The 27,188-nt window shown below is 38.1% G+C and overlaps 1 protein-coding gene across 20 annotated transcripts in view; it reads left to right on the plus strand.

Moving 5' to 3' along the window:
* The window catches only part of ENOX2 (ecto-NOX disulfide-thiol exchanger 2), a 289,817-nt gene that overhangs the window by 247,123 nt on the left and 15,506 nt on the right, over positions 1–27,188 (plus strand). For all 20 annotated transcript variants that reach the window (XM_086389288.1, XM_086389286.1, XM_086389289.1 and 17 more), the window contains one exon: positions 3,258–3,372. In XM_086389288.1, coding sequence (XP_086245414.1) covers positions 3,258–3,372 — 115 coding nt within the window. The remainder of the gene's footprint in view (positions 1–3,257; positions 3,373–27,188) is intronic.

The following is a 27,188-nucleotide window of genomic DNA, read 5'->3' on the forward strand; positions in this document are numbered from 1 at the left end:
TTTGATACCCTGGGTAGGGAAGATCCCCTGGAGAAGGGAATGGTGAACCACTCCAGTATTCTTGCCTGGAGAATTCCATGGACAGAGGAGCCTGGTGGGCTACAATCCATGGTGTCACAAAGAGTCGGGCATGACTGAGCAACTTTCACTCACTAGAAGAAGTGTAAATTCCTTGGATTGGCCACTCATTTGGCTTCAGTGATCCAACAGTCAGGATGGGAAAAGGGGCAAATCTAAGAGACAGCTATTTCTCTTGCTGCCTACACTTCAGTGACTCAAAGTCCTCCTGCTGCCTGCTCCTGTGTCCACACTAGGTAGAGTGCCTTCCTTAGGTAAATGCCACCCTTCAGTTCTTCACTCTGAAGGTATTTGTTAGGGCTTGATTCCAAAAGTAGAGCTTTTTTGATCTATCAGAGAATATAGAAAATAGGCATCTTAGATATCAAGTGCTTTAATGGTAAGGTTTTCAAAGTATTAAAATCTCATTTACTTTACTTACAGGTGGTGTCATTTACTGAATGCTGTCCCTATGTTTACTGTCGTCTGGTGCCCTATAACTGCTATTGTTCTCTTTGCTTATTTATATTTATAGAAAAGTAATGATATGGGCCTTAGTTTCTGTGTAGCTAAGAAGGATTGGCTAGTAGTTAGAGGGTGGTACGCTTCACCACTTTGCCTGTCTGGCTGAATATCTATCTGAGAGCAAGCTTCTCCTTAGTTTTTCTTCCCCTTTCATTATCAGCTTAAGGAACTGGTAATTCTTGTTTTTGAAGTATTTTGAGGCATTGAGGTAAAATTTGCCCTTAGGTCCATTATTTTTCTAGGGATTTTTTGAAGTTGGGAAAGATCTCTAGATAAGCTGTATCACTTAGTTATTGAACAGTTTATACTTCTAAGAAGAGATTACACTTTCTTGCCCAGCTGTAAGCAGAAAAGATGCTTTGCAGATGCTGAGCAGCTGCAGGGCATGTTTTAGCTATCAGTTAGGTCTTCCAGCCCTGGGGCATTGCCCTAGAAAGAGTACAATTTAGTCTTCAGAGAGCACAATAACTTCCCCAGAGTTAGACAACTTGTCTGTGAATTGAAAGTTAATCTCTGCTTATACCCTCTGACAGTCTACATTTTTGTTAGGCACCTAGGAGAGCCATGACTTTTCCTGATGAAGTAAGTTGTACAATATTCGAATTTGCCAGTGTCAAACCTCATTGTGATCACCTTTCCAGTAACAGCTCTTTGATAACTGAAATCCAGCCTCCTGAGATAGAATGAATTCTTAGAAATGAGCAATTCCGTTACTGTTCTCTGTGCAATGAGTTTGAATAAGACATAGTAAATCTCTCTCTTGACACAATCCTCTAAAGTTCATTTTTTCTCAAGCAAGTCATTATTTTCTTCTATTTTAAGTAATGCCCCTGCAGCACATGGAAGATCCTGTGTTAATATTTCTATTTTTTTCTGTTTTTTTTTTCCCATTACTTCTTAGCTATTAGTGATAATACTGAATAGCTCACTTTTTAATAGGTCCTTTTATTTATATTTAGTGTAAACTTACCTTGATATAGAAATGTTTTCCTGATAAAAGGAATGAAAAGGGAGAAAGGAGAATATTAGTTGAAGTAGTGATTAACTGTAGCATTAATTATTAAGAAATCCATTTGAAATATTTATAATCTCCCTAAATGGAGGCAATTTTCACCAGACAGCTTTGGACATTTCCTGTATTATGGCCCAACTGGGGCTAACCTAGGCAAAGACTTCTCAGCTTAGTGTAGAGGAGCCCCTGACAGGCATCAAGTGGCCTCTAAATGATTGCAAGCTGTTCAAAAATAGAGTTCTCACACATGAATTTTTTGAAAAAGTGACTTTTCCAATATTATCTCAATCATCCATTGTTATTCATACCGGATCTGTTTACATCCGGTAGCACGTCCCTTCAGCCTGAAGAACTTCCTTCAACTTTTCTTCTAGTGCAAGTCTTTGAGTGACAAATACATTTACATTTGTCTGAAAATATATTAAATGTCATCTCTATTCTTTAAAAAATCTTTCTCTGAATGTAGAATTCTGAATAAATAGATATTTTTTATTTCTTCTTGCACTTTGCACTTTTAAGACTTGTTTCCCTAACTTCTGGCTTTTACTGTTTCTGAAAGAAAGTTCTTGCAGGTATGTCCATTAATTAAGGGTTTTACCTGCTGATTGTGAATATTTTGCTTTTAAGTCTTTGGATTCTCTTATATTCTTTTAAAGATTGTTGATTTTATTTTCTTTTGTTTTAGTGGTCAATTTACTTCACTGAATATAAACTAGAAATTGTCTGTCTTTGATGGCAACTCAAATCTCAGCTGAGTTTTTCACCTTAGCTGTGTAGTTTGGAATCTGCTGTGTGCTTTCATGGTTCAGGGATCATGAAGAATTTGAACAGTTTTTATACACAGAATTCGGATTCCTCTCTCTTTGGCTGACTACTTTCTGGGATCCCATCCTTACTTTGCAGTGGCTGTCGAGTGGTGCCCTGAACTCTCTCTATTTTAGGATATAAAGCCCGTGGATTTTCTGTTTAAAAGTTAGCCACCCTGTGAGGTTCTAGCTGTAGTCTGCTCTCAAAGTACAAGTCCCTTTAAAACTGGAAGACCCACATCCTTCTTCCAAGAGTCAACTCTTCTTCAGAATGTACCTGCTTTTGTTCATCCTCTAGTGCCATCAAGTAGTTAGGGAATTGGTTTGGTTTTTTGTTGTTGTTATTATCGAGGGAAGGGTTGATCTGGTAGGAGTTCAGTCCTAACAGCTCATTTGTCACTCTAAACTACTAAACCTGCAAATGTTTGATTAAAAGTTGTGTTGAGTAAGAGTATAAGGGGAGAGGAAAGAGGATGGAAGGCAGTGAAATCAAAGGATTTGACATGGGAAGGTGAACATGGCAGAACCTTTAGGGAAGTCCAGAAATCCATGTGAGTAAGAGATGGAAGGTGTTTCGCGGTCAACAGTACTGTCTAAAATGGGAGGGATACAAGAATCGTCTGCTGCTAGAGCTCTGGTTATAGAAGGAGAGCCTATGCAGGGCAGAGTGCACAAAGTTTGCTTTGTCTATTGAGACTGTCCTCAGCCTCAACATGCCCCTTTGCCTCTGCCTTAAGACCACTCTGAAGTGTTGTTACCCATTTAAAAAGACCCCACTTTCCCTTGTCCTTAATTCTGTTTATTTCCTCAACATTTTCAAGGCTTTCCCACCTAAAAAGCATGCCTTTTAACCTTAGGAAATTCGCAACATACATAATGATGAATTAATGGGAATCAGGCGAGAAGAAGAAATGGAGATGTCTGATGATGAAATAGAAGAAACAACAGAAACAAAAGAAACTGAAGAATCAGGTAAAGAAAATTCTGCTTTGCTTTATTTAACTAACACCTACTGAAAGGGATGATGCTTTAAAACAACTGGTAAGGTATGGGCACAAACCCATCAGACTGGAACCAGCTAAAAACAATCTGTGAGGCCATATAAGTACACACTGGCTGAATGTCAACTATGTGGCTACAGGACTTTTTGTAGTCTTAATTTACCCCAATTTTCCAGCATTAAAAGTAAACTTTTTATCCTAGGAGCACTGGGTATTTAGGCATCTTTGTTCTATATTTGACCTGGATTTATATGTTCTACAGTAGAAACCATAAGATGGTTTACATATAAATAGCCGAACTTTTAGGAAAAATAATTAGATATCTACATCACTTATACTTTACACCAAAATTAATAACAAATGGATTGAAGATTCAAATGACAAAATCTATATGTAGCAAAAGAAACTTTGGAAAATGTAGGAGTTGGTTATATAATTTGGGTTGAAGATCTCCAAAGATAGAAATCATAAAAGATATTTTTGATAAATGTATCTGCATAAAATTAAATATTTCTGTTTAAAACTCACAGAGTTAAAGAAACAATCTGCAAACTAAACAGAAATATCTATAATGATGAGTCTGCCTATCCACTGCTTTCCATTGTGGTTACTTGGAGGCTTATCAGAAACCAAACAAGGGTCTACAAACAGCTGTCTGGGTAAAGGTTTTTGCTTTTACCTAATCTAGTCAGGCCCTCACTGCAAGGTGATGGCCATGGTATAAGTCCCCAGAGGAACTCAAATGGCAAACCCGGTGAACAGTATAGCAAGAGCACCCTTCAATTTCATAACAAACCGTCTTGGAGGGGGGATTGCTATGGGAGAAACTAAAATCTCAGCTAAAAGACCGGTGTCTTCAGGTAGACCATCTAGATAATCTTAGCACTCTGTAGAAACAGTAGACAGGACACTGGACTAAAGTTAGAGCACAGGGAGTTCTAATCCCAGCTCTGCCTATCTTGACCTAGGAAGGACTTCTTCCTCAGTGAGCCTCAGCTTCCATGTTTATAAGAAATACATTATAAAAAACATCTTAATATAGATTTTGTAATGGTTAAGTGAATTCCTTCATTCCTTTATTAGCCATTACATTCCAAGAACTGTGCTAGACATTGGAGATATGGTAGTATACCGCCCCTACTATGTGTATGTCTGTGTGTCTGTGTGAGAGACAGAAAACAGATAGATTACAATGCAAATTAGAATTTATTGGTGTTTGCATATTGAAGTGAGCAGCTTTAGCCACTTGCGTGATCCCAGAATCTTCACTTGTTAGGGAAAAAAAATCAACATTCAGACTGTTTTTAAAGCATTCATTAGCTGTTACATCTGAATCTCCTTTATTTTTGCCATATGTTAGATCCCTAAACATATGAGTGTCCATGTATATTAAATAAACCCTTCACAATCAGTGGATAAGTAACATTTTCAGAACAGGGAACTAATAACTGCAAACACATACTATAAACTTATAGCCAGAATAAACTGAAAAATGTAATAATAATTGAACTATTCAAATGATCTAAGTGTTTAACTGAGATATTTTATAGCTGATTAATCTTTGACTTGTAGGATTGCCTCTACCTCAATGTGTGTAGTATTGTATACAGTGTTAATCCACTGTTACCCTGAAATGAATGCAGCCATAAGTTTGAGCATCCAATTGATAAATTGCTGAGTTTGAGGAGTTATTTGGGGAAGAGAGGGGTATATGGGAGATTCAGATTGAATGTACTTACTAGGGTTATATAATTGCATTTTTCTCTATATCTCTTTTGAGTTAAAAGCTGTATTGGCTACTGCACAGAATCTTATTCGTTTAGAGACTGGAAACTCCCTGACAGATCATCTTATAGCTATTTTCCTTCCTGTTCCACATGCCAGGATGCTGCTTTGTCAAATAAAGCTATCTACAATAGACTTAATGGAGCTTACCAAATAGCTTTTCTCCCAGAAGGTTTCAATTCATTTTAATTCAAGGACTTTTGTGCATTTTTCTTCCCCTCGATCGTATCTAATTTTGTTATCACATGTCTATAGTACTCAACTGCAGAAATCCTGCTCAGTAAGAGCCAATGAGCAGGGCCTCCATTTTTATCTCAATCAGCTGCATGTTTTAGTTATTGCTTGGCTCCAATTAAAAGCTTAAACAACTAGATCTCAAAGGCTTTTTTCCTCCCTCTCCATGCTACCAAACTTGAATTTCAGGAGCCTATAGCACGCTTTTAGTTATATTTATTTCCCAATGAAAGTATGAGTCAAAGCTAGCAGTCTGTTACCTTTGCTTGAAGTGCCATGAAATTTCTATTCTGTGAGATTCTCTATGCTAGCTAACCTCTATTTGTGATTCAGAACTGGAAATATTCTTGCCATGGAAGAAAGGACTGCTGTGCTCAGAGCAATGTGTTGAAGAGGGAGAATCACATCAAAGCAAATCATAATAGTGTGAAACTATTTCATTCTATTGTTAGCCATGATGGAAAGTACATGTACTCAGTAAACATAATAGCTATTCCCTTTCAGAATGTATCTTCTGCTTTCTTCACTTAAACTGCTGGTTTTCAGATTTGGGGTGTGTGTGTGTGGGTGTGTATATATATGTATATATATATATATACACACCCACACATACATATATAAATCATTGGGCAACCTTTTAAAATTCAGACTTCTGGGCTGCAGAGTCTGATTCAATAGGTCTGTAATAGAGTTTGGGAATCTAAATTTTATCAAGCATCCTGAATGATTTCTATGATCATGGTCCAGGAAGTTTATTCAGAAAACATTGACTTAGACTAATTCTCCATTGTTCTAGCCAAAGTTTTCTCTTCAGTTGGCATCCAATCTCCTTCCTTTTCTCCTCCTCCTGCTGCTGCTGCTGCTAAGTTGCTTCAGTCATGTCCAACTCTATGCGACCCCACAGACAGCCTCCTACCAGGCTCCTCTGTCCCTGGGATTCTCCAGGCAAGAACACTGGAGTGGGTTGCCATTTCCTTCTCCAATGCATGAAAGTGAAAAGTGAAAGTGAAGTCGCTCAGTCTTGTCCGACTCTTAGCAACCCTGTGGACTGCAGCCTACCAGGCTCCTCCATCCATCCCATTATTCTCACTTTAGGAGTTGATCATTTAATTAACAAGCATTATGTCATAAAAGCTGATAGGTATAAAGATGTAATATATGTAAATACACATAAAATGTAAGAAATACCACTTGGTGCTGACCTGGAAGATACTGATTAGAATGCAGCAAGGGCAAGAGATATTAGTGTGGGCCAGAGTAGTCGCCATCAGTGAAAATTGATTAAGGCCTTGAAAGTGAACAAGTTTGGATGAAAGGCAAAAAAAGTAAAAACGCATCTTGATGCAGAGAGGGAAAAGGCCAAGGAGTAGAGCTTAAAGAGGGAAATAAAGATGATATGTAATAAGGGTATAAACGATTGAGTGGGCAAGATGGGTCTAAACCATGGGGGACCATGAATGCCAAGCTTAGTATAGTAGGCAATGTCACTATAAGCATGTCTCTCAATCATGGCATTTGTATGATAAAACCAACATGAATTACATATTTTAGGAGATAATTTTGGATTGAGAAAGATAAGCCAGAGACTTTTATAGGAATTGAGATATAAAATGATAAAGATTGGGACTAGTGAAGGTAACAGGAACTGAGAAAATGGTAGAAGGAAAAAACAGAGAGTATGAGATTGAAGATGCCAAGAGTCATTTGGGGGGAAATAAACTAAAATCTTGGATGCCAGATTGGATGTAGATGATGAAGAAAGGAAAGAACTCAGAATGAGCCTAGGTTTTCTAACCTGGGAGAATAGAAGGTTGGTGACTGTATTAGTTCGCTAGAGCTGCTATAACAAGTACCACAAACCAAGTGGCGTAAACAACAGAAATTTATTGTCTCACATTTCTGGAGCCTATAAATCTGAGATAAAGGCTCTGGCAGGGTTGGTTTCTTCTGAGACCTCTGAGAAAAATCTGTTTCATACTTCTCCAGCTTCTGATGGTTTGCTGGCCATCTTCAGTATTCCTTGGCTTGAAGATGCATCAGCTCAATCTCTTCCTGTTCACATGGTATTTCCCCTGTGTGTATGTCTGTCTCTGTGCCTGAATTTCCTCTTTCCATAAAGACACAAGTCATATAAATCTATAAGCCTGACCTAATGACCTCATTTTAACTTGATTACTTCTGTAAAGATCCTGTTTCCAAATAAGGTCACATTCTGAGGGCTGCAACATATCTTTTTTAGGAGAAGAAATTCAATGCATAACAGCAGAACCGATAGAAATGGACTGATGGATGGGACTTCTTTGCAGAATATAATGAGATCAGCTTCAGATAGTAGGTTGTTGCCATGCTGTGCTCAGTCGCTAAGTCTTGTCCAATCCTTTTGTGACCCCACAGACTGTAGTCCACCAAGCTCCTCTGTCCGAGGGATTTTTCAGGCAAGAATACTGAAGTGGATTTCCAGGGGATCTTCCCAACCCAGGGATCTAACTCACATCTCTTATGTCTCCTGCATTGCAGGTGGATTCTTTACTGCTGAGCCAGTACATAGTCATTGTTCAGTCACTAAGTAATATCTAACTCTTTGCAACCCCATGGACTGCAGCACAGCTGGCTTCCCTGTCCTTCACCATCTCCCAGAGTTTGCTCAAACTCATGTCCATTGAGTTGGTGATTCCATCCAACCATCTCATCCTCTGTCACCCCCTTCTCCTCCCGCCTTCAATCTTTCCCAGCATCAGGGTCTTTTCAAGTGAGTCAGTTCTTTCCATCAGGTGGCCAAAGTACTAGAGCATCAGCATCAGTTCCCCATGGACTTCAGCCTGCCAGGTTCCTCTGTCTATGGAATTCTCCAGGCAAGAAGACAGGAGTGGGTTGCCATTCCCTTCTCCAGAGGTTCTTCCCGACCCAGGGATTGAACCCGAGTTTCCTGCATTTCAGGCAGATTCTTTACTGTCTGAGCCACCAGGGAAGCCCAGTAGGTAGTTAGAAGATAAACATAAATGATTTGTATACAAATCAGGGTTGAAAAAAGTAGAAGGAATAGAAGATAGTATTGATAGTACAAAGGTGTTGGCTGAAGTCTGGAGGATATAAATAAATGAATGTGAAAGACAAGTGGAAAGAAGAGCAAAGGACTGAATACAGAACTTTGAGAACTACCCACAGTAAGGAAGAAGTAAAGGAAGAGGAATTTGCAGAAGACTTAGAAAGAGAACAGTCTGAGAAGCTGGAAGAAAACTAGAAAAGCTTTGGATTATAGAAGCCACAAGAAGAATTTATAGAAGTAAGGAATAAATAACATTAGCAGATATTATGAAGAAGAAAGGGTAACACTGTTGAGCAAGAGCTGTTTTAGTAGAGTGATAGAGGTAGGGGCCAGAACATATGACAATAAGGAGAGAAAGTGGGCAAAGACCACAGGTCCCAAAGCTGGTAATGGTGGTGGTGTAGTCATTAAGTTATGTCTGACTCTTGCGACCCTGTGGACCATAGCCCACCAGGCACCTCTGTCCATGAGATTCTGAAGGTAAGAATATTGGAGTGGGTTGCCATGCCCTCCTCCAGGGGATCTTCCTGACCCAGAGATTGAATCCAGGTCTCCTGCTTTGCAGGCAGATTCTTTACCGACCGTCACCAGGAAAGCCCACGAAGTTGGGTATTGAGCAAAAGCAAATACAGGCTTTTTAAATGGGGACTATAAGTGATGACAAAGTTGAAGTTAAGTTGTTGTTTATCATTCAGTAGAAGAGAAGGAGGCCATGGAGAGTGTGAAGTTAAAAATGCTTGTGAATGAAAGAGTACTTATGGATAATTATGGAAGTGAAATCCTAGAGAAGAGTAATGTGAAGTGATCTGATTTCAAATGAAGTTTGCTTTAGAGAGGGGAGAACCCTCTTCCTCTGAGATAAGATAAATGAAGCTAAAAGTATATATGCAGCCCATATAGCAAGAGATTGGTCATCTATGGATAAGAGAAATGACTTGGAACAGAGACCATGAGGAGAGAGGAGCAGATCTGTAATAAGTACTCTGGGCAGTATGGAAGGAAGAAATCAGTGAGAGGTGAGCGATCCATCAGCAAGGGCCAGCATGAGTCTCTATCGACTAGAACTGCCCAGCTCTGCAACTTCCCATAAAAGTCCTCTGCAGCACAGGATAACTAGCAGAGCAAGTTGAGTTAAGTGACCAGGAGTTAGGAATTGACATGGTAAACCTGATCAAAGGTTTTCAGGTAAGTGAAGGAATAAGAATTACTGAGGAGTATGCGGCAGAATCTGTTTAGTCAGAAAGCAAATAGTAGACTGGGTGAAGTTGGCCACTCCAGGACATAAAGATCCCAGCAAGGAAAAAGATCAGAGTCTCAGAGCGATGAGGGACCATGACATAACTGATAGATGAACACACTGTGTTTAAGAGGGGAGTGTAGAGATCTCAGAGGAGAAACAATGAAATCCCAAGTGTGTCCATGCTGGCAAAAGTCTGATTGAAGTACTGACCTGCAGAGAAAAGAAAAGCAAGGCTTTTTTTTTTTTAATTGGAGGCTAATTACTTTACAATATTGTATTGGTTTTGCCATACATCAGCATGAATCCGCCACAGGTGTACACGTGCTCCCAATCCTGAACCCCCCCCCACCTCCCTCCCCATACCATCCCTCTGGGTCATCCCAGTGCACCAGCCCCAAGCATCCTGTATCCTGCATTGAACCTGGACTGGTGATTCATTTCTTATATGATATTATACATGTTTCAATGCCATTCTCCTAAATCATCCCACCCTCTCCCTCTCCCACAGAGTCCAAAAGACTATTATATATATCTGTGTCTGTTTTGCTGTCTCGCATACAGGGTTATCGTTGCCATCTTTCTAAATTCCATATATATGCGTTAGTATACTGCATTGGTGTTTTTCTTTCTGGCTTACTTCACTCTGTATAATCGGCTCCAGTTTCATCCACCTCATTAGAACTGATTCAAATGTATTCTTTTTAATGGCTGAGTAATATTCCATTGTGTATATGTACCACAGCTTTCTTATCCATTCATCTGCTGATGGACATCTAGGTTTGCTTCCATGTCCTGCCTATTATAAACAGTGCTGCAATGAACATTGGGGTACACATGTCTCTTTCAACTCTGGTTTCCTTGGTGTGTATGCCCAACAGTGGGATTGCTGGGTCAGAAGGCAGTTCTATTTCCAGTTTTTTAAGGAATCTCCACACTGTTCTCCATAGTGGCTGTACTAGTTTGCATTCCCACCAACAGTGTAAGAGGGTTCCCTTTTCTCCACACCCTTTCCAGCATTTATTGCTTGTGGACTTTTGGATCACAGCCATTCTGACTGGCATGAAATGGTACCTCATAGTGGTTTTGATTTGCATTTCTCTGATAATGAGTGATGTTGAGCATCTTTTCATGTGTTTGTTAGCCATCTGTATGTCTTCTTTGGAGAAATGTCTATTTAGTTCTTTGGCCCATTTTTTGATTGGGCCGTTTATTTTTCTGGAATTGAGCTGCAGGAGTTGTTTGTATATTTCTGAGATTTGTTGTTTGTCAGTTGCTTCATTTGCTATTATTTTCTCCCATTCTGAAGGCTGTCTTTTCACCTTGCTTATAGTTTCTTTTGTTGTGCAGAATCTTTTAAGTTTAATTAGGTCCCATTTGTTTATTTTTGCTTTTATTCCAATATTCTGGGAGGTGGGTCACAGAGGATCCTGCTGTGATTTATGTCAGAGAGTGTTTTGCCTATGTTCTCCTCTAAGAGTTTTATAGTTTCTGGTCTTACATTTAGATCTTTAATCCGTTTTGAGTTTATTTTTGTGTATGGTGTTAAAAAGTATTCTAGTTTCACTCTTTTACACGTGGTTGACCAGTTTTCCCAGCACCACTTGTTAAAGAGATTGTCTTTTCTCCATTGTATATTCTTGCCTCCTTTGTCAAAGATAAGGTGTCCATAGGTGCGTGGACTTATCTCTGGGCTTTCTATTTTGTTCCATGGGTCTATATTTCTGTCTTTGTGCCACTACTGTACTGTCTTGATGACTGTAGCTTTGTAGTAGAGCCTGAAGTCAGGCAGGTTGATTCCTCCAGTTCCATTCTTCTTTCTCAAGATTGCTTTGGCTATTCATGGTTTTTTGTATTTCCATACAAATTGTGAAATTTTTTGTTCTAGCTCTGTGAAAAATACCGTTGGTAGCTTGATAGGGATTGCACTGAATCTATAGATTGCTTTGGGTAGTATACTCATTTTCACTATATTGATTCTTCCAATCCATGAACATGGTATATTTCTCCATCTATTAGTGTCCTCTTTCATTTCCTTCACCAGTGTTTTATAGTTTTCTATATATAGGTCTTTAGTTTCTTTAGGTAGATATATTCCTAAGTATTTTATTCTTTCCGTTGCAATGGTGAATCGAATTGTTTCCTTAATTTCTCTATTTTCTCATTATTAGTGTATAGGAATGCAAGGGATTTCTGTGTGTTGATTTTATATCCTGCAACTTTACTATAGTCATTGATTAGCTCTAGTAATTTTCTGATGGAGTCTTTAGGATTTTCAATGTAGAGGATCATATCATCTGGAAACAGTGAGAGTTTTACTTCTTCTTTTCCAGTTTGGATTCCTTTTATTTCTTTTTCTGCTCTGATTGCTATGGCCAAAACTTCCAGAACTATGTTGAATAGTAGTGGTGAAAGTGGGCACCCTTGTCTTGTTCCTGACTTTAGGGGAAATGCTTTCAATTTTTCACCATTGAGGATAATGTTTGCTGTGGGTTTGTCATATATAGCTTTTATTATGTTGAGGTATGTTCCTTCTATTCTTGCTTTCTGGAGAGTTTTTATCATAAACGGATGTTGAATTTTGTCAAAAGCTTTCTCTGCGTCTATTGAGATAATCATATGGCTTTTATTTTTCAATTTGTTAAGGTGGTGTATTACACTGATTGATTTGCAGATATTGAAGAATCCTTGCATCCCTGGAATAAAGCCCACTTGGTCATGGTGTATGATCTTTTTAATGTGTTGTTGGATTCTGATTGCTAGAATTTTGTTAAGGATTTTTGCATCTATGTTCATCAGTGATATTGGCCTGTAGTTTTCTTTTTTTTGTGGCATCTTTTTCAGGTTTTGGTATTAGGGTGATGGTGGCCTCATAAATGAGTTTGGAAGTTTACCTTCCTCTGCAATTTTCTGGAAGAGTTTGAGTAGGATAGGTGTTAGCTCTTCTCTAAATTTTTGGTAGAATTCAGCTGTGAAGCCGTCTGGACCTGGGCTTTTGTTTGCTGGAAGATTTCTGATTACAGTTTCAATTTCCGTGCTTGTGATGGGTCTGTTAAGATTTTCTATTTCTTCCTGGTTCAGTTTTGGAAAGTTGTACTTTTCTAAGAATTTGTCCAGTTCTTCCATGTTATCCATTTTATTGAGATATAGCTGCTGATAGTAGTCTCCTATGAGCCTTTGTATTTCTGTGTTGTCTGTTGTGATCTCTCCATTTTCATTTCTAATTTTATTGATTTCATTTTTCTCCCTTTGTTTCTTGATGAGTCTGGCTAATGGTTTGTCAATTTTATGTATCCTTTCAAAGAACCAGCTTTTGTCTTTGTTGATTTTTGCTACGGTCTCTTTTGTTTCTTTTGCATTTATTTCTGCCCTAATTTTTAAGATTTCTTTCCTTCTACTAACCCAGGGGTTCTTAATTTCTTCCTTTTCTAGTTGCTTTAGGTGTGGAGTTAGGTTATTTATTTGACTTTTTTCTTGTTTCTTGAGGTATGCCTGTATTGCTATGAACTCTCCCCCTTAGTACTGCTTTTACAGTGTCCCACAGGTTTTGTGTTGTTGTGTTTTCATTTTCATTTGTTTCTATGCATATTTTGATTTCTTCTGTGATTTATTGGTTATTCAGCAGCATGTTGTTCAGCCTCCATATGTTGGAATTTTTAATAGTTTTTCTCCTGTAATTGAGATCTAATCTTACTGCATTGTGGTCAGAAAAGATGCTTGGAATGATTTCAATTTTTTTGAATTTACCAAGGCTAGATTTATGGCCCAGGATGTGATCTATCCTGGAGAAGTTTCCGTGTGCACTTGAGGAAAAGGTGAAATTCATTGTTTTGGGCTGAAATGTCCTCTAGATATCAAGTAGGTCTAACTGGTCTAGTGTGTCATTTAAAGTTTGTGTTTCCTTGTTAATTTTCTGTTTAGTTGATATATCCATAGGTGTGAGTGGGGTATTAAAGTCTCCCACTACTACTGTGTTACTGTTAATTTCCCCTTTCATACCTGTTAGCATTTGTCTTACATATGGTGGTGCTCCTATGTTGGGTGCATATATATTTATAATTGTTATATCTTCTTGGATTGATCCTTTGATCATTATGTAGTGTCCTTCTTTGTCTCTTTTCACAGCCTTTGTTTTAAAGTCTATTTTATCTGATATGAGTATTGCTACTCCTGATTTCTTTTGGTCTCTATTTGCATAGAACATCTTTTTCCAGCCCTTCACTTTCAGTCTGTATGTGTCCCTTGTTTTGAGGTGGGTCTCTTGTAAACAACATATATAGGGGTCTTGTTTTTGTATCTATTCAGCCAGTCTTTGTCTTTTGGTTGGGGCATTCAACCCATTTACGTTTAAGGTAACTATTGATAAATATGATCCCGTTGCCATTTACTTTATTGTTTTGGGTTCGAGTTTATACACCCTTTTTGTGTTTCCTGTCTAGAGAAGATCCTTTAGCATTTGTTGGAGAGCTGGTTTGCTGGTGCTGAATTCTCTCAGCTTTTGCTTGTCTGTAAAGCTTTTGATTTCTCCTTCATATTTAATGAGATCCTTGCTGGGTACAGTAATCTGGGCTGTAGGTTATTTTCTTTCATCACATTAAGTATGTCTTGCCATTCCCTCCTGGCTTGAAGAGTTTCTATTGAGACATCAGCTGTTATCCTTATGGGAATCCCCTTGTGTATTATTTGTTGTTTTCCCTTGTTGCTTTTAATATTTGTTGTTTGTGTTTGATCTTTGTTAATTTTATTAATATGTGTCTTTGGGTGTTTCACCTTGGGTTTATCCTGTTTGGGACTCTCTGGGTTTCTTGGACTTGGGTGATTATTTCCTTCCCCATTTTAGGGAAGTTTTCAACTATTATCTCCTCAAGTATTTTCTCATGGTCTTTCTTTTTGTCTTCTTCTTCTGGGACTCCTATGATTCGAATGTTGGAGCGTTTAATATTGTCCTGGAGGTCTCTGAAATTGTCCTCATTTCTTTTAATTCGTATTTCTTTTTTCCTCTCTGATTCATTTACTTCTACCATTCTATCTTCTACTTCGCTAATCCTGTCTTCTGCCTCCGTTATTCTACTATTTGTTGCCTCCAGAGTGTTTTTGATCTCATATATTGCATTATTTATTATATATTGACTCTTTTTTATTTCTTCTAGGTCCTTGTTAAACCTATCTTGCATCTTCTCAGTCCTTGTCTCCAGGCTATTTATCTGTGATTCCGTTTTTATTTCGAGATTTTGGATCCTTTTCCCTATCATTATTCGAAAATCTTTATCAGGTAGATTCCCTATCTCTTCCTCTTTTGTTTGGTTTGGTGGGCATTTATCCTGTTCCTTTACCTGCTGGGTATTCCTCTGCCTCTTCATCTTGTTTATATTACTGCGTTTGGGGTGGCCTTTCTATATTCTCGCAGTTTGTGGAGTTCTCTTTATTGTGGAGTTTCCTCGCTTTGGGTGGGGTTGTATGGGTGGCTTGTCAAGGTTTCCTGGTTAGGGAAGCCTGTGTCGGTGTTCTGGTGGGTGGAGCTGGATTTCTTCTCTCTGGAGTGCAATGAAGTGTCCAGTAATGAGTTATGAAATGTCAATGGTTTTGGAGTAACTTTGGGCAGCCTGTATATTGAAACTCAGGTCTGTGTTCCTGTGTTGCTGGAGAATTTGCATGGTATGTCTTGCTCTTTAACTTGCTGGCCCTTGGATGGTGCTTGGTTTCAGTGTAGGTATGGAGGCATTTGATGACCTCCTATCGATTAATGTTCCCTGGAGTCAGGAGTTCTCTGATGTTCTCAGGATTTGGACTTAAGCCTCCTGCTTCTGGTTTTCAGTCTTATTTTTACAGTAGCCTCAAGACTTCTCCTTCTATACAGCACCGTTGATAATACATCTAGGTTAAAGATGAAAAGTTTCTCCTCAATGAGGGACACCCAGAGAGGTTCACAGAGTTACATGGAGAAGAGAAGAGGGAGGAGGGAGTTAGAGGTGACCCGAATGAGATGAGGTGGAATCAAAAGAGGAGAGAGCAAGCTAGCCAGTAATCACTTCCTTATGTGTGCTCCACATTCTGGACCGCTCAGAGATGTTCACAGAGTTATACAGAGAAGAGAAGAGGGAGGAAGGAGACAGAGGTGTCCAGGAGGATAAAAGGGGGGAATGAAAAGGAGAGAGACAGATCCAGCCAGTAATCAGTTCCCTATGTGTTCTCCACCATCTGGAACACACAGAGATTCACAGAGTTGCGTAGAGAAGAGAAGGGGGAGGAAGGATACAGAGGCGACCTGGTGGAGAAAAAGGAGAGTCCAAAGGAGGAGAGAGCAGTCAAGCCAGTAATCTCACTCCCAAGTAAAAATGGGTACTGAAGATTGGGTTTTTAAAGGTACAAAATTGATAACAAATACCAAAAAGCAAAGATTAAAAATCTAGAATAGAGGTTGGATTTTCAAAAATACAATATTAAAGAAAAGAAGAAGGAAAAAAAAAGTCACAAAAATTATTAAAATATATATATATATATATATATGAAGTTTGCTTTAAAAAATTTAAAAAATACTTTTTTTTGAAAAGTAATAGTAGGTTATAAAAATGAAAATTAAAGGAGTAATAGAGGACTTAAAATTTTTAAAAAGTTAAAAAAAAATAATGATCATAAAAATGGTAAAAATATATCTAGGACTTTCTCTGGTGGTGTTGTGGGCAGTGTGGGGTCAGTTCATTTTCGGATAGTTCCTTGGTCCGGCTTATATTTCTCAAGATCTATAGGCCCCTTCCTATCCAGTTGGTACTAACTACAGGGTTTTAATCTATTGCACCTGTCACTTCCAAGGCACATCCCTCTGTTTTAGCTTCTGTTTGCTGGTCTCTTCAGTGTCTGATTTCCGCCCTGACACAAGGAGGGCTGGTGGTGGACATTTTTTTTAGGCTCACTTGTTCAGTCGCACTGTGGGGAGGGAGGGACGCTGCAAACAAATAACACTAGCGTGTGCTCGCAGTGTCTCAGCCACACTGAGCCTGCCCTTGTTCATGGAGCGTGTGCCCTCCCTGCCCACACAGCTCACGCTGTAGGTTGCTCTGCCGGGAACCGTCCAAGGCCAGCCCTGGGCTGCATGCACCTCCCAGGTCTAAGCCGCTCAGGTTCAGGCACTCTGGTAGTCCTCAGAGGCGCAGACTCCATTGGGCCTGTGTTTTGTGCCCTTCCCAGGTCCGAGCAGCTCAGGTGATGAGGTGTTTGGCAAGCGTGGTCACTGCAACTTATCACCTCTCCTGTCCCTGCTGCTCGGTTTTCTGGGTGTACAACCGGCACACTTTCTCAGGTGGATGATGACTGTCCAGAACCCCAAGAAGTTTTAGTTAGCAAAGAAGCCTGCTTGCAGTTTGGTAGATAATGTCTCTCTGGGGCTGCGATTGCCCCCTTCCGGCTCTGGCTGCCTATCACCAGAGGGGGATGGTCTGCAGCCGGCTAATTCTGTTCAGTCCTTTGTTCTGTGCACGGTCCTGGCAGTGTCTTAGGGCTTTTCGCACGGTAGCTATCCCACAGTCTGGTTTGCTAGCTCAAGTTAGTTCATTCTGATTACCCTCAGGGCATTCAGGCCCGATCCTGACTCTAAGCAATGCAGCCCTCATCTCCCTGCCCAGACCCCGCTTGCTAGTGGCGGATGCAGGCGTCTGCACTGCTTCTCCACTGGGGGAGTTACCATTGGGCTCGTAATCTGTGGGTTTTAATTATTTATTTATTTTTCATCCCGGTTATGTTGCCCTCTGTGCTTCCAAGGCTTACCACAGACTCGGCAGTGAGAGTGTTTCCTGATGTTTGGAAACCTCTCTTTTTAAGACTCCCTTCCAGGGACAGGGCTCCATCCCTACCTCTTTTGTCTCTTTTTTTGTCTTTTATATTTTTTCCTACTTCTTTTCGAAGACAATGGGCTGCTTTTCTGGGTGCCTGATGTCCTCTGCCGGCATTCAGAAGTTGTTTTGTGGAATTTACTCAGTGTTTAAATGTTCTTTTGATGAATTTTTGGGGGAGAAAGTGGTCTCCCCGTCCTATTCCTCTGCCATCTTAGGACTGCCTCAGAAGCAAGGCTTTTTGAAGTCAGGGGACTCACTTGAGATTTTTGTCTGAACTGGCCTTCATGGGTCATGCTCATATCTCCCACTTTTTCTTCCCACTCTTTGTTTTTCTTTTTTCTCTTTGTGAATCACTCCAGCTCTAGCTTCTTTTTTTGAACCTTGAGAGGAGTGTTGCTCATTTTTCCTTCTATAATTTGGTAACACTTTTTAGCATCTTTCTTCTAAAATGTGATAACATTTTTAGCATCTCCTTTTTTATGATTTTTTATTAGAGTATAGTTGCTTTACAATGTTGTGTTAGTTTCTGCTGTACAACAAAATGAATCAGTTATACATATACATATATCCCCTCCCTCTTGAGCTTCAAGCTTCCCTCCGACCCCCACCCCCATCTTACCCTTCCAGGTCATCACTTGTAATGCAGCTTTTTAAGAGTGGCTGACTCTCTAAATTTACTTCCATTAATTTTTGTTTGTTTGTGCTCTTTGTACCATTGAAGAAACCTAGGTATATTTTTTTTCATACCTAAAAGCACAAAGTCCTTTTAGATCTTTTGTTGTAGAAAAACATGTCTGAGATTTTGCTCCAAGTGGCTCCTTTAAAAGGAGGCATTCACAGCTGCCTTCATACTTTCATATCTGCCATGATGAATTGGCAGCCTTCAGATCTGAAGAGCAATCCCCATAAAGAGAAACTTTTTCCTATATAGGAAATCGTCAAAAAGGAGAAGCTGGGAACTAATGATGGCAGGAAAAGAATAAATTCACTGTACTATACTCTTTAGTATCAGGACTGATGAATTCACCTACTCAAACATATTATTAAAAGGGAATATTGAACTTTTCAATGTTCTGGCAATGTACAAAGAACTCCAACTTCAGAAATAGGCCCAATTAATATTAAGTCTGTGAAAGTAAAGACTTGGTATCCTCATTAAAATGACAAAAACCTTCACTTTAAAGAGTGGGAAATATATTTTGTAAGTAAGGCCCCCATTTTCTTTTGCTTAGTGACAGGTCCAAACTGAGGAGATTACTATCTGCTCCTGCTTAGCTACAACAGTCCATCTCTGCTCATCAGGACGCCCTTTCTCCCAGGGGGGGAAAGTAGTCTTGCCTCCTCATTTTCTCAGAGGGAAAATATTTTCACATTTCAACTGGAGAAGATGCCTCTAACCATTCTCCTAGACCTCTGTCCTTTTCTCTGCCATGTTTCTCTACATGACTTGTAGGACATGAGTGTAATTACTGGCCTGCAGTACAAGAAGAAACAAAAAGAGAAAGATGAAATATCACTATTTTGTATTGAGCTGTGTGCCTTGCCAGTGGACAGACATGCATACTGAAGCAGAAATACCTCACTGTCCATCTGAAGCAGCCACTGGATTTGCAGAGTAACCTCTGTGCTGTTCAGCCTTACTCCAGTTCAAGATGCTATCACTGGTACTGACCCAGCAAAACAAGTCAAATATTTCTTCCCCTGTTTGGCAGATAGTCAATGTCTATTTTTCCATCCAGTTCCAAATATACAGTCATCTTCATCTTTAGCATCTTCTAAGGGAATGGTTCAGTATTCTTGCCTGGAGAATTCCATGGATAGAGGAGGCTAGCAGGCTACAGTCCGTGGGGTCGCCAAGAGTCGGACATGACTGAGTGACTGACACTTTGGTGTTGTGACTGTTAAGAATACTGCCTGTCTGAGACCAACTATCCCAGCCACTGGGAAGATGGCAAGGATAGATATTATTTGGTGTTCTGTGAATCCAACTTTCACATCAAAGACACAAAATCTGTGTGATTATGGCAACAACTAAAATCAGTAATAAAACCAAACATTAAATGAATATATTGTGCTGAAGGTCTCTTGTAAATTTTTAAGCAAAAATGCGAGGTTTGAAACTGCTATATCAAGATAATTACATGGCCATTCATAGAAAACCAACATGGACACTGAGAGCATGTCTCAACACTACTCTAGTGAGAAGGCATTTCTCACCAGATCCTACCTATTACATTGTCACTCTCTTCTTTGGATTGTTGTTGTTGTTCAGTAGCTAAGTCATGTCCCACTCTCTGCAACCCCATGGACTGTAGCATGCCAGGCTTCCCTGTCCTTCACTATCTCCTGGAGTTTGCCCAAACTCATGTCCATTGAGTCGATGATGCCATCCAGCCATCTCATCGCTCTGTTACCCGCTTCATCTGATCACATCAGCCTTCATCAGTACCTAATTATTTTAGGATAACCCTCAGATTCAAGGCATTGAATTAAACCCAGCACTACCCTATAGGCAGCTTTTTTTTCAGGAATAGGAAATGTCTTCACCCTTGAAATATAGTTTTCTTCTATATACTTCATCTTTGTAAAGCACAACTTCTTTTTGTTCATTATGTACAGGGTGAATCTTGTCTCTGCAAACCCCTTAGAAAACTATTCTTCCACCATTTATAGCTAATAATCTCAGAGATTTGATTTCAATTACTTTTTTTACTACCTTCTACCAAAAGTTACTTCCCATAGGTAGCTGAAAAAATTCACACCTTTGTCAAATTGTATAACATTTTTTATGTATTTATGTATTCATTTAATTAATTTATTTATTTCATTTCTTTTTTGGCCACACTGGATCTTCATTGCTGTGCACAGGCTTTCCCTAGTTTCAGCGAGCAAGGGCTACTGTTTGTTGTAGTGCTCGGGCTTCCCATTGCAGTGGCTTCCCCTGTTGTGGAGCACAGGTTCTAGGGCACGCAGGCATCAGTAGTTGCAGCACACAGGCTCAGTAGTTGTGGCACGCAAGCTCAGTAGTTGTGATGCATGGGCTTAGTTGGTCTACAGCATCTGGAATCTTCCAGGACCAGGGATCAAACCCATGTCCCCTGAATTAGTAGCTGGATTCTTATCCACTGCACCACCAAGGAAGTCCCAACTTATCTTTTAACATTCTTATACATTTAATGTACAGATTTGTAATTTTGACCCGTTTTGATGATACCTGTTTTCTGAACTCTATATTCTGTTAGGAATCAAAAAGGGAATAAACTACAAATATATCCATTAATTTGGAGTGTAAACAATAGAGATGAGTGGAATCTCATTTTTTACCATAGTCATAAGCCTGGAACTTGGAAGGAATTCAATAAATGTTTGTTGAATGAATGAAAATCTTATTAAATATTTCAAAGTAGCTTTTATGATTTTTGATCTTGAAAAATATGCCATAGCCATAAATAAGTTTAATCTAGGTTTCTCCATGTGTCTTATTTTTCAATTAATAAACTTTAATTTTTAGATCAGTTTTAGGTCCATAGCAAAATTGAGCAGGAAGTACAGAGTTCCCAAATACTGCCAGTCCCCATATACATACAATCTCCCACTATCTACATCCTGCACCCCAGAGGTACATGTGTTACAGTAGCTGAATACATCCTCATCACCCAAAGTTCATAGTTTGCATTAGAATTCACTCTTGGTACCCATTTTATGGTGTTGGAGAAATATACAAAATGTATGTGTGTCCACAATTGTAGTATCATACAGAATAGTTTCAGGGACCTTAAAATCTTCTGTGCTAAACCTATTCATTCTTCCCTCCACCCAAATACCTGGTAACCACTGATTTTTTAACTGACTCTATAGTTTTTCCCTTTCCAGACTGGCATATAGTTGGGAACATTTAGTATGCAGTCTTTTCAAATTGACTACTTTCGCATAGTAATATGCATTTACATTTCCTGCATGTCTTTTCGTGGCTTTGTATCTCATTTCTTTTTAGTGCCATTTATTATTCAATTTTCCAGATGTATTATAGTGTATTAGTGGTTAGATAACTACTAAAGATCATTGTGGTTGCTTCCAAGTTTTGGCAATTATGAATAAAGCTGTTGTAAATATGTATGTGCAGGTTTTTGTGTGGACATAGTTTTTAGCTCATTTGGGTAAATACCAAGGAACATGATTGCTGGATCGTATCATTAAAGTCTGTTTAGTTTGTAAGAAACTGCCAAACTGTCTCCCAAAGTGACTGTACCATTTTGCATTCTCACCAGCAATGAAGCAGAGTTCTTATTTACACCACATCCTCACCAGTCCTTGGTGCTGTCATTGTTTTGGATTTTGGCAATTCTGATATGTTTCTAGTGATATCACACTCCTGTTTTAATTTGCAATTCACTAATGACATATGATGTTGAAATCATTTCATATGCTTACTCGTCATTAGTATATCTTTGGCAAGGTGTCTGTTCAGATTTGTAGCCCAAATGGGTTGTTTGTTTTCTTATTGTTGAGTTTGGAGAGTTCATTGTATATTTTGGATAACGGTCCTTTATCAACTGTGTCCTTTGCAAATATTTTCTCCTCAGTCTATGGCTTTTCTTCTTGATATTGTCTTTAACAGAGAAGTTTCTATTTTAATTAAGTCCAGGTTATCAGTTATTTCCTTCATGGATCATGCATTTGGTGTTGTGTCTAAAAACTCATCACCATACTCAAGGTCAGCTACATTTTTCTCTTATGTTATCTTCTAGGAAGTTTATAGTTTAGGATTTCTCATTTAGATCTATAATCCATTTTGACTTAATCTTTGTGATGTCCAGTTGTTCCAGCATGTTTGTTAAAGAGTCTATTTTTGCTCCATTGTATTGCCTTTGCTCCTTTGGCAAAAATCAGTTGACTCTATTTATGGGGGTCTCTTTCTGGACTCTCTAATCTATTTAATGGATCTATTTGTCTTTTCTTTCACCAACACCACACTGTCTTAGCTACTATTAACTTTCTGTTAAGCCTTGAAACCAGGTAGCATCAGTCTTCCAACTCTATTCTACTCTTTCAATGTTGAGTTGGACATTTTGGGTCTTTTGCCTCTCTTTATAAACTTTAGACTCAGTTTGTCATTATCCACAAAATAACTTGCTTGGATTTTGATTGGGATTGCATTGAATCCACAGATCAAGTTGGAAACAACTGATATCTTTATGATATTGCCATCCTATCCATAAACATAAAATTTCTCCATTTATTTAGTTTTTTTTTATTTCATTCATTTTTTCACTTGAATTCAATGTGAATTGAATGATTTCCACTCATTTTCAACCTGAGTTTTGTAGTGTTCTTTGTATAGATCTGGTATGTATTTTGTTACATCTCTACTTAAATATTTCATTTTTAATGTGCAAATGTAAATAGTGTGTTAGTTGCTCAGTTGTGTCTGATTCTTTGCAACCCCACAGATTGTAGCCCACCAGGGTCCCCTGTCCATGGGATTCTCCAGGGAAGAATACTGGAGTGGGTTGCCATTATATATTTTCATTTTAAAATGATCAAGGGCATTAGACTATAAAAATAACACATATTTTAAAAATAATCTATACTGGAAAATTATCTCCTTTTCTTGTCTGATTGAACTATCTAGGACTTCCAGTACAAAGTTGAAAAAAGCAGTGATAAGTGGTGGCATCCTTGCCTCGTTCTTAATGGGAGTGATTCAAGTTTCTCTCTATGATGTATGGTGGTGTGTGTGTGAAGTCGCTCAGTCATGTCCAACTCTTTGCGACCCCGTGGACTATAGCCCACCAGACTCCTCTGTCCATGGGATTCTCCAGGCAAGAATACTGGAGTGGGTTGCCATTTCCTTCTCCAGGGGATCTTCCCAACCCAGGGATCGAACCTGGGTCTCCTGCATTGCAGGCAGATGCTTTATCCTCTGAGCCACCAGGGAAGCCTGTAGATGTTTATTGTCATATTGAGGAAGTTCTCTATTCCTAGTTTACTGAGATTTTAAAATCATGGATGGGTGTTGGATTTTGTCAAATACCTTTTCTGCATCTATTGTATTATCATGCAACTTTAACCTCTTTAACTTGTTAACATAATGAATTACATTAATTGATTTTTCAAATGTTGAACCAGCCTTGCATACCCAAGATGAATTCCACTTGATTGTGGTATATTTCTTCCTATGCATTCTTGCACTTGGTTTACTAGTATTTTGTTGAGAATTTTTACGTCTGTGTTCATGAGAGATAGCAGTCTGTACTTTATTTTCTTGTATGTCTTCATATGGTTTTTGGTATTAGGAAAATGCCAACTTCATATAATGAGTTAGGAAATGTTCTCTGTTTCTATCTTCTGGAAGAGATTGTAGAAATTTTGTATTATTTTCTTCCCTAAATAATTCAACAGTAAATTTATGTGGGCCTAGTAGTTTCTACTTTAGAGAGTTATTAATTATTGATCCAATTTTTTTAAGTGATAGAGGCCTACTCAGACTGTCTACTTCTTGTGTGTGCATTTCAACAGATTTCAAGGAGTTGGCGCATTTCATCTAGGTTATCAAATGTGTGGACTATGTACTATGGACTGAACTATGGGCTAGTTCAGTTCAGTTGCTCAGTCATGTCCAACTCTTTGCAACCCCATGGACTATAGCACGCCAGGCTTTCCTGTCCATCATGAACTCCCAAAGCTTGCTCAAACTCATGTCCATAATATTCCTTTATTATCCTTTTAATGTCCATAGGATCTATAGTGACATCCTCTCTTTAATTTTGGACATTAGTAATTTGTATTTTCTCTATTTTTTTCTCAGTTAGCCTGGCTAGAGTTTTCTCAACTTGATTGATCTTTACAAAGAACCAGCTTTTGTTTTCACAGATTTTTTTCTATTGAGTTCCTGTTTTCTATTTAATTGATTTCTGATCTATTTTTACTATATGTTTTCTTCTGCTAACTTTAGATTTAATTTGCTCTTCTTTTTCTAGTTTCCTAAGGTGGAAGCTCAGATGATCGATTTTAGATCTTTCTTCCCTTCTAATATATGTATTCAATGCTACAAATTTCCCTCTAAGCATGGCTTTAGCTGCATCTCACAAATTTTGAGAAGTTGTGATTTTTATTTCCATTTAGTTCAAATATTTTTAAATTTCTTTTGAGATTTCTTCTTTGACTCATGTGTTTTTTAGAAGTGTGTTGTTTGATCTCCAAGTATTTTGGAATTTTCCATCTATCTTTCTGTTATTGATTTCTAGTTTAATTTCATCATGGTTGGACAGCATACCCATTGTGACTTACATTCTTTTAATGTGTCTTAGATGTGTTTTATGATGAAGAATGTAATCTGTCTTGGTGAATGTTGCATGTGTGCTTGAGAAAAATGTATAATCTGCTGTTAAATGAAATAGTCTATACATGTCAATTATATCCAGTTAATTGATGGTGCTGTGGGTTCAGCTGTGTCATTACTCATATTCTGCCTACTCGATCATTCCATTTTTGATAGAGGGGTATAAAGTCTCTATAATAGTGGATTCATTTATTTTTTTGTTGCAGTTCTATCAGATTTTGTTTCACTTATTTTGATACTCTAGTATTAGGCTCACACACATTGCTTGTTATGTCTTCTTGTAGTACTAATGCCTTTATTCCTATGTAATGCCCTTCTTTAGCCCTGATAATTTTCCTTGGTCTGAAGTCAACTCTGCCTGAAATTAGTATAGCTACTCTTACTTTTTTTTTTTAACTAGTGTTAGCATGTGTATTATTTAACATTCTTTTATTTTTAATCTATATGTATTTCTATATTTTAAATGTTTCTTAAGTATACCATTATAGTTGTTTCTTATTTTTTTATTACTCTGACAATATCTGGATTTTAATGGTTGTATTTAGACAATTGATGTTTACAATAATTATTGATGTAGTTGGATTAACATCCACCATATTTGTTACTATTTTTTATTTATTGCTCTTGTTCTTTGTTCTTTTTGCCTTCTACACATTTCTAGCTCCTTGTGGTTTTAACTGAGCATTTTATATGATTTCTTTTTTCTTCTTTCTTAGCATATTGGTTATACTTCTTTTTTTTTTACTTTTTTAGTAGTTGCCCTAGAGTTTGCAATTTACATTTACAACTAATAAGTCCACTTTCAAATAACCCTATACCAATTTGTGGCTAGTGCAAATATGTTATCATAATATAATCCCAGTTCCTTCCTCCTATTCCTTGTATCATTGCTGTCATTAATTTCACTTATACATAAGCACACACACATACAAGCATACATAATTGAATGCATTGTCACTATTATTTCAAGCAAACTATTATTTGTTAGATCAAGTAAGAATAAGAAAAATTAAAGTTTTTATTTTACCTTCACTTATTACTTCTTTGATGCTCTTCCTTTCTTAATGTAGATCCAAGTGTCTGACTTACGTCATTTTCCTCTGTCTTAAGAACTTCTTTTAACATTTCTTGCAAGGCAGGCCTAATAACAACAAATTCCCTCAATTTTTCTTCATCTAAGAAGGTATTTCTCCTTTACCTTTGAAGAATAATTTCACAAGGTACAGAATTCTAAGTTGGTAGATTATTTTTCTCTTAGCATTTTGAGTATTCTCTTCATTCTAGTCTTGCCTAACGTGGTTTCTGAGGAAAAGTAGGATATAATTCTTATCTTTGCTTCTCTATAGGTAAGGTGGTTTTTTTCCTCTGGTTTCTTTCAAGATTGTTTTTTCTCGTTAATTCTCTGAAATTTAAATGTTATGTGTTTTGACATTTATCCTACTTGCTGCTCTCTGAACTTCCTGGATCTGTGGTTTTGTATCCAGCATTAATTTAGACATATGCTCAGTCATTATTCTTTTACATATTGCTTCTGCTTCTCTTTTTTCTCCTGACATTCTCATTATGTATACATTACATCTTTTGTAGTTGTCTTACAATTCTTACATTTTCTTTTCTTTGTGGGGGTTGATTTTTTTTTTTCAGTTTAGGATGTTTCTATTGTCAGCTCTTCCAATTCAGAAATTCCTTCCTCAGTCATGCTCAATCTACTAGTAAGTCCGTTAAGGGGACTTTTCATTTCTGTTCATGTATTTAATCTCTAGTATTTCTATTTGATTCTTTCAATTTCCATCTCTCTGCATACAATATCCATCTATTCTTCCATGTTGTCTACTTCTTCTATTAAAACCTGTAGCATGTTAATAATAGTTGTTTCATTTTCTTTTTTGGCCATACCTTGTGGCTTGTAGGATCTTAGTTCTCCAACTAGGGATTGAAGCTGGGCCCTCGCAGACTCAATTGAGAGAATTCATTGAAAGCATGGAGTCCTAATCACTAGACCATCAAGAAATTACAAGTAACAGTTGTTTTAAATCCCTAGTCTGATAACTCCAACATTTCTTCCATATCTGACTGGTTCTGATCCTTGCTCAGTTTCTGCAAACTATGTTTTTTACTTTTTAGTATGCTTTGTAAATTTTGCTGAAATCTGGACATGATGTACTAGGTGAAAGGAGCTCTGTTAAACAGGACTTTTTTGGTATGGTGCTAAGATGTGGTGGGAAGAGAATCATTTTATAGTCCTATGATTAGGTCTCAGTCTTTTAGTGAGTCTGTACCTCTGAACTTCATAAGTGGTCCTCAGTTTTTTTCT

Source organism: Bos grunniens, chromosome X, assembly GCF_055505025.1.
Source record: "Bos grunniens cultivar Pamir isolate PY7600 chromosome X, Bosgru_T2T1.0, whole genome shotgun sequence".
Taxonomy (NCBI): domain Eukaryota; kingdom Metazoa; phylum Chordata; class Mammalia; order Artiodactyla; family Bovidae; genus Bos; species Bos grunniens.